Genomic DNA, 6,575 nt, shown 5'->3' with positions numbered 1-6,575 from the left:
GAAAACTGACTTTCTGAAAGAAAAAAAAATAAATGTGCGAGGTAATACAAAATGCTCCGATTATGTAAGAATCCTAAGGTGTAAATTTTGTTAAACAGGAAAATACTTCTGGACCAAGCAACAGAGGTGCACCCAAAAGGAGACACGCCTGTTATCTTACAGTGTGCTGAAACTGTGCAGCATTGATTAATTTCACAAGTATGTATTTTGTTGTGTCAGTGGAATTGGATCAGACATTCTCTGGGTGGTAAAGGTTGACTTTTCCTAAGGTACTTCTGTGGTTGGCTCAACTGGGATTTAGAAATGTCTAAAAATCCAAGATAAACTCAACTGAGGAGTCTGCGTTAAACATTTTTCTAAATGATCAGAAATCCTCTTTTAGAGCGTGGACGTTGGGGTTTGTGGTCATTTGAGATGCGCCGTCTTTTCCAAACACAACAAAGCATTTAATAATTTTCAAATTTCTGTGACTGCTCACTGGTTGTTATTTTCAAATAAATTGCTTTTGCCTGTTGTTTTGTTCCCGAGATTTATTGAAGAATCGTCTGTCAAGAAATGTCGTCAAATATATACGGGCTGGACGGCATCAGGTGGAGCAGTTCCATTCTAAATGAACTCATTCTGAAAATGTGAATGTTGACGATTAAAGAGTATGCTTTGATCATTTTTCAGAGGCCATGACTGTTATGCTTAAAGAGGCACTCTCTATGATTCTTGGCCTGAGCCTTATTTTCTGTGTAAATTACATACAAAGAAAGCTTAAGAGGTGTTTCTCAAGGGCTCAACATTTTTTACGCTTACACACCATTGGCAAATCCACTATGGAAAAGCTGAACTATACTTGAAGTGCTGTGTTTTAGTGTGGTTTGGGGCTGAGGTGGGGATCAATCTCTTGGTTTCTGCAGCAGCATCCCAGAAAGCCCAAAACAGGCTCCTCTGAAGGACAGGTGGAGAACCACATGGTGCCACCTCAAACCACTGTCCCCACAGCCAGAGGGCATAGTGTTAGAGACCAGCGGCTAAAGACACAAGACAGGCAGGACATGTACGAACATTACCATGTCAAGTAAGCAGATCTGTAACTTCCTAATTAGTAAATCTTTCAAATATTTTTCCTAGTTAATAATTTACTCTGACAGAAAATTCTGAAGAGGTCCTTGCTCCAGACCTCTGAATTGCTGCCATCATCACGTTTGTTCAGAGAATCCACAATAAATTAGTAAAATTATTCTTCAGTCTGATTCCCAGGCTATCACATAATGTCCAGCACTGTTTCTCAATAGCTTTTTTGTTGTTGTTGTTGTGCAAGGCCTTCCAAGTATAAAAATACTATTTTTTCTAAACAAAACACAGAAAAGCCCAAACTACTCCCATTTGACAACTACCATCTGAGTGTGTTTGTGTGTGAAGTATAGCTGAAAAAGGCAACGATCAGCTGACCATTCGTCCTCCTTCTATGCCTTCCCGTTGTCCTCTTGACTTGAGAGCTGCACTCTTGATGTACAACAGCATCTATGTTCAAAACTGATAATAATGCTTATGAACAGCCCTCTCACATCAACTGGGATAACAACTCACATATTTTCAGAGAATCAGTGAATATGTCTAAAACGAAAACTATCCTTGCATATCAGATACCTTATTCCATTTATGAGGTTTGTTTCATTGCTGGCTTATAATAGAAAACTTTCAAGTTAACGTGGGCAAAGCACGTGGTTATGCTGCCCCCTCCTGTCACGGAGGCAGACTTAATTCAATTGCTGTACAGAGCTCATCTCCGCTTTTTGTTGTAAACCTTTAAGACATTGTGGTTCCTCTCAAAACTAGCTGTTATCAAGCATTAGGATAACACCTAAATCCTGCGATAAATCCGACAGATTGGAGACGCAGCCATATGGACACCTTCACAATTCAGTGCAATTAAATCGTCAGTTATTCCTCTCATACTCAAATGCGATTCAGATTAATAAGTCGAACTGCCATTTGTTGACTTCATACAATAATAAGGCAATAATATGACGTCAATAAATTTAAACATTTTTCCAAATATGTTCGACGGGCTTGATATAAAACTGTTGTGTGAAACACAACCTCCGGTTCCTTTGTGGCGGGGACTCTCAAGCGTTCCATTCATAGCAGGCCAATCGGATTGCGCTTTACTGCAGCTTTTCATCCAATAGCAGAGAAGCTTGTTTTTTGGCCCTATTGCGACCGCGGAGAGAGAAGCAAGTGGACCGGTTTGAAGCTAAGCTAGTTAAATTTATTTTGTAGCTAGTTGTTTTAAAATTCTACACGAGTTTAATCACCAGCATATGCGCGGATCTGTTTTCGAAAATTCAAAACTATCTGTAAGCGTTTTCGCTCTTCGGCTAAGAAGCAGAACTTGACGTTTATTTTGACAAACCGCGTTTGAGCTGCTAGCTGAATAGGCAGCGGGAAGGCGCCACTTCTGTTTGACAACAGCGCTATTCGCTCACGTTCCCGTGTAGTTGTTTTTCTTTTTGTAGCGGTTCACTGAGCTGGCTCACTACCGTTAGCTGTGACCAAGGAAACCTCACAGTGATTTTAAAATAAGTTAGCATGGCAGAATTCCTCGAAGATCCGTCGGTTCTCACGAAAGATAAGCTGAAAAACGAGCTTACGGCAAACAATGTGCCACTTCCCAGCGGAGAGCACAAAAAAGAAGTGTACGTGCAGCTGTATCTGAAGAACCTGACCATACTAAACAAGAATAGTCCGCCCGTAGACACCTTCTCCAGTGATGAGGAGTTACCTGCCCCCGTGGTGTCCAACAAAAGCCGCTCTGGAAGAGTGAGTTGTTTTTGCTTTTTTAAGCCACGTTGATCTTCAAATATTGTTTAATTGTGTTCTATCTGTCACTGTGCGTCTGTTTGGGCTAGTTGAAAGTTTTGACTTGCTTTTCTGGTGTAATTATGGATTCATCATAATCTCTACAGAAAGCTACCAAGAAGACTGATAAGCCTCGAACAGAGGAAGTGGAGGTGACAGATCTCACAGACGAAGATCTGAAACAACAGCTGGCAAAGCGTGGTGTGGACACGGGGCCCATTGTTGGTGAGTTCCCGGGTGCGCGTCTTCCACTCCTGCGACTAAAAGATTTTTACTCATCAGGGCTTAGAGCTTCACAGTAAAACTCACATGTTATAACGTTGATTTAAAAAAAAAAAAATCACCCACTTGTATATATTAATCCATGCAACTCTTAACAAAACTAAGTGAGCGTGATACCAAGTAATAAATCGCCAGACTGTAGAAAATAACTTTTTTATTTTTTTATTTTTTTATTTCTGATGATTTCTAAACGGTTAGTACAAGTTTACTCGTGCCTTTTTTTCTCAGCTAGCTCCTGCTTAGCTGTAGCACACAGTTTTGTTTACTCTAAAGATTTGTCCCAAACTTTTGTGTTCAAATGGGCAAATCGTGATCATGATGCAATAAATACTCTCTTAAACATTTAAAAGTTCAGTGTGATAATAATGAGCTGATCACATCCAGGTTTAGAGGGTACTTACCTGTAAACAGTGCAGAACAAACTGGAGAAGTTGGACTCTCCCTTGGGAAAAACAGGGAAATAAGCTGTTAGACGTGGTTGTAAAAAAGGATCACTGAAGCAGCATAGCATGGACCAGATTTGTCGCGTTTAAAGCAACTACACTGAAATGTTTGCAAAAGTAAAGCATGTCATATTTTGTATTTTTTCTTAACTCGTATGCTCCTTTTTCTGTCCACTCAGCCTCTACCCGTAAGGTGTACGAGAAGAAGCTGCAGAAGCTTTTGGTCGAGCCGGCGGCTGAACCCGAAGCTCCAACTGATGTCACAACTCTCCCCAAGGCTGACAGTAACCAGAACGGCAACACAAATTCGGACCAGTACAGTGATAAAGAAGACGGTGAGCTCTAAACGCGTTACTTGTGATGCTTTTAAACTTGGTCAAGATATTTCTTACTTGGCACATATCGGGAGCATCTGGCCCTGAGGTAGATGTGCGAAATAAAAAGTCTATAAATAAAAATTAGTGCAATGACATCGCCGTGTTGCTGAATTGTGGTCACATGAACTATGATTAACAGAAGAGATTGCTGCCCCCGAAGCCGAGCCAGTTCCTGTGGTGGAGAAGCCTGTGAGAAGCAGAGGAAAAACTCCTGTCACCCTCAGGACCAGCAGCAGACGGCAAACCAAGGTGAAGCACTTTTATCATTCCTTAATCTAAACGATTGGAGTTTAGTTTGAGTTCACATGAACATATTGTGTTGTTACATTGGCAGGTGGTGGAGGAGGAGTTTGTTCCAGAAGAGACCCCCAAAAAGGCCAGCGAGAGTGTGGTTGAAGATATTCTTGCCAATGAAATAAACACACCGACGGGCATCAGGTAACACTTGATTGTGCTTTTGGTGCCAATTATTTTCACCCTGTGTTTAGATTCTCACACATATATATTATCTGCGAATATAAGGGGAACGTTTTGATTGGTCATATTGTGCTCCATCAGTGCAACATGCAGACGTCCAATCAGAGGGGCGGCCGGTCGACCCCTAAAACCAAGCGAGTACTGGCTGGATGAGTCCCGCGTGCAGCGCACAGTCCACACCGAGACCCGCAATTACTCAGAGTCGTTGTCCCGACCAAGCAGCTCCGTCTCCTCAAGCAAAGCACCCGTCCGACGAGGCGCCCTGTCCGTGCTGCTCAAGCTACTGCTCCTCGTCGCGGTGTGTGGCGCTCTCTACTACGCCTACCAGAACCTGGATTCTGATCAGATCAGCACCCTCAAAGGCCTCCTGGACAGCGTGATCGTCCCACTCCAAAGCGCTGCGGAGACGGCAGGCACCTACCTGGGAATCGGTAGCAGCGGTGCCACAAAGAGCGCCGGCAATTAAAGACCCTCAGCAGTTCCTCACCATACCCAAAACCACCTCCCTGCCACAGCACTCCACAACTTCGAACAGCGAACTTGGATCATGTCTGCTCTTCCTGCATATTTGGACAAAGGACACAGATTTAATTGAAATGATAAACTTTCGATTTTCCGGACTCCAGCTTTCCTCCCACCGCGAGAGGGGGGGGGGGTGTACTCGGTAGCATCTGGATAACACTGTTTCATGGCAGTCAAGAGAGACTAATTTTGGTGTTGATTTTAACCTGTGAATTGTTTGTGTCTTTGTGTGTATTAACCCTTAAATGTAGAAATGAGTGCGGCAAGAAGAGGCCAGTTTATCCGTGCATGGTTGTAGTTTTTGGCAGTCATACTGTAGTTTTTATCAAACGCTCTGTGCCAGGTGTTTTTCTGATGGTGAAGTGCCTGCACACTTGTTAGCACTTAGTGCCCTCCCATGTTATCTTTTGTTTTTGTTTTTTTTTTAATTACGCACAAAGCGCTTCTACTAATGCCAGAATGTCTCCATTTTTCTGTGTGAATTTTGAAATTTGCTTTGTAGCTTTGGAATTAGAGTGATCCATTATTTCTAAGGTGCTCAGGTTGATTCAGCTCCAACTTTTTTAACGTGGTCTGTGGCGGGAGGAGACACGTGGTGTAATCAGGACACATCACTGCATGAGGAAATCCAGCCGATTCCAGAAGGAAAAAAACGAAACAAAAAAAAATCCTTCTCTTTCTTTCAGTCTTTCTTTTTCAGGTGTCTGATCATGGCTCAAATAGTCTCATACAAAGCTCTACGATTATAAAGAAGAAAACAAATTGCCGCTAAGTCACCGAACTGACAATTTATCCAAGTAGAAATTGTGAATTTTTGTATCAAAATTGAATAACTGCCATATATGTGAGAAAGACCTCGAGGAAACTAAAACAGCAGCATTTGATTATATTGCTTTTTCTGTCTTTTTTTCTCTCCATCTTTACCAGTATGCCCATTTAAGTTTACATATGTCGGGTTTTAGTGCTCCGTTGTGCTTTTGCTTTTGTTTGATTATGTTAAAAGATTTCAGATCCTTCAGTCCTCTGTGTAGGACTGGCTGTTGTAGTGCACCCACATAGCCCACCTCACGGACTGCATGTGTCCAGACCTGGAAGATCTGCAGAAAAGACAAGGGGGGGGGGTTTAAATCCTTTGGGACAGTTAACTCAAAGTATTCTTGTCAGCACCGTACATCTACATGGACAAAACTACCACGGGTGAAGACGGTGTAAGTCACTCTGAATTGGGCAGATGGGAGCAAAATGCGTCCGCTGGAGGCGATGATGGGGTAGGAATATTTCTGGGGTGGGGGTTTATTGCTATTTTGATATTTTTCTAAAGTGGCGGGTTTGACTTTTTATAGCACATTTCAGAGCAATATGTAATACTGTATCTCAATCTGAACTTTGCTGACTTCACTCAAGTGACTCATCAGCAGGCAGCTCTCCCACAAAGGACAGAAATGACAGGGGTTATGTGGGTAAGGATTTTGAATCTGTTTTTATTTATAATGATAATGTAGGCTGTGTATAATGAAATAAACTTGGTTGTTACCAGCTTTTCCTTTTTTTTTTTTTTAAATGATTTTTTCCTCCTTGGATCCAGTGTTGCCAGTTTGCATTTATTTATTTTTTATGTGACCTG

At 42.0% G+C, this 6,575-nt stretch overlaps 1 protein-coding gene across 1 annotated transcript; it reads left to right on the top strand.

Moving 5' to 3' along the window:
• The first annotated feature begins 2,208 nt into the window (after positions 1–2,208).
• On the top strand, positions 2,209–6,498 carry tmpob (thymopoietin b). Its single transcript, XM_072386164.1, has 6 exons — positions 2,209–2,811; positions 2,958–3,075; positions 3,755–3,910; positions 4,092–4,201; positions 4,287–4,390; positions 4,511–6,498. The coding sequence occupies exons 1-6, from the start codon at positions 2,581–2,583 to the stop codon at positions 4,893–4,895; spliced, it is 1,104 nt and encodes a 367-aa protein (XP_072242265.1). The 5' UTR covers positions 2,209–2,580; the 3' UTR covers positions 4,896–6,498.
• Positions 6,499–6,575: the final 77 nt, after the last annotated feature.

This window comes from Leuresthes tenuis, unplaced genomic scaffold (genome assembly GCF_036924035.1).
Source record: "Leuresthes tenuis unplaced genomic scaffold, fLeuTen1.0.hap1 SCAF_5, whole genome shotgun sequence".
NCBI lineage: Eukaryota > Metazoa > Chordata > Actinopteri > Atheriniformes > Atherinopsidae > Leuresthes > Leuresthes tenuis.
Note: the sequence above shows the minus strand (reverse complement) of the source record. Positions and strands in the feature narration are given on the sequence as shown.

What these genes read in the sequence shown, in the direction of transcription:
- tmpob (XM_072386164.1), top strand. Translation starts at nt 2,581, where the DNA reads ATGGCAGAATTCCTCGAAGATCCGTCGGTTCTCACGAAAGATAAGCTG. An exon ending in ACAAAAGCCGCTCTGGAAGA is followed by an intron (nt 2,812 to 2,957) that starts GTGAGTTGTTTT and finishes TAATCTCTACAG; the next exon opens with AAAGCTACCAAGAAGACTGA. An exon ending in AACACACCGACGGGCATCAG is followed by an intron (nt 4,391 to 4,510) that starts GTAACACTTGAT and finishes GTGCTCCATCAG; the next exon opens with TGCAACATGCAGACGTCCAA.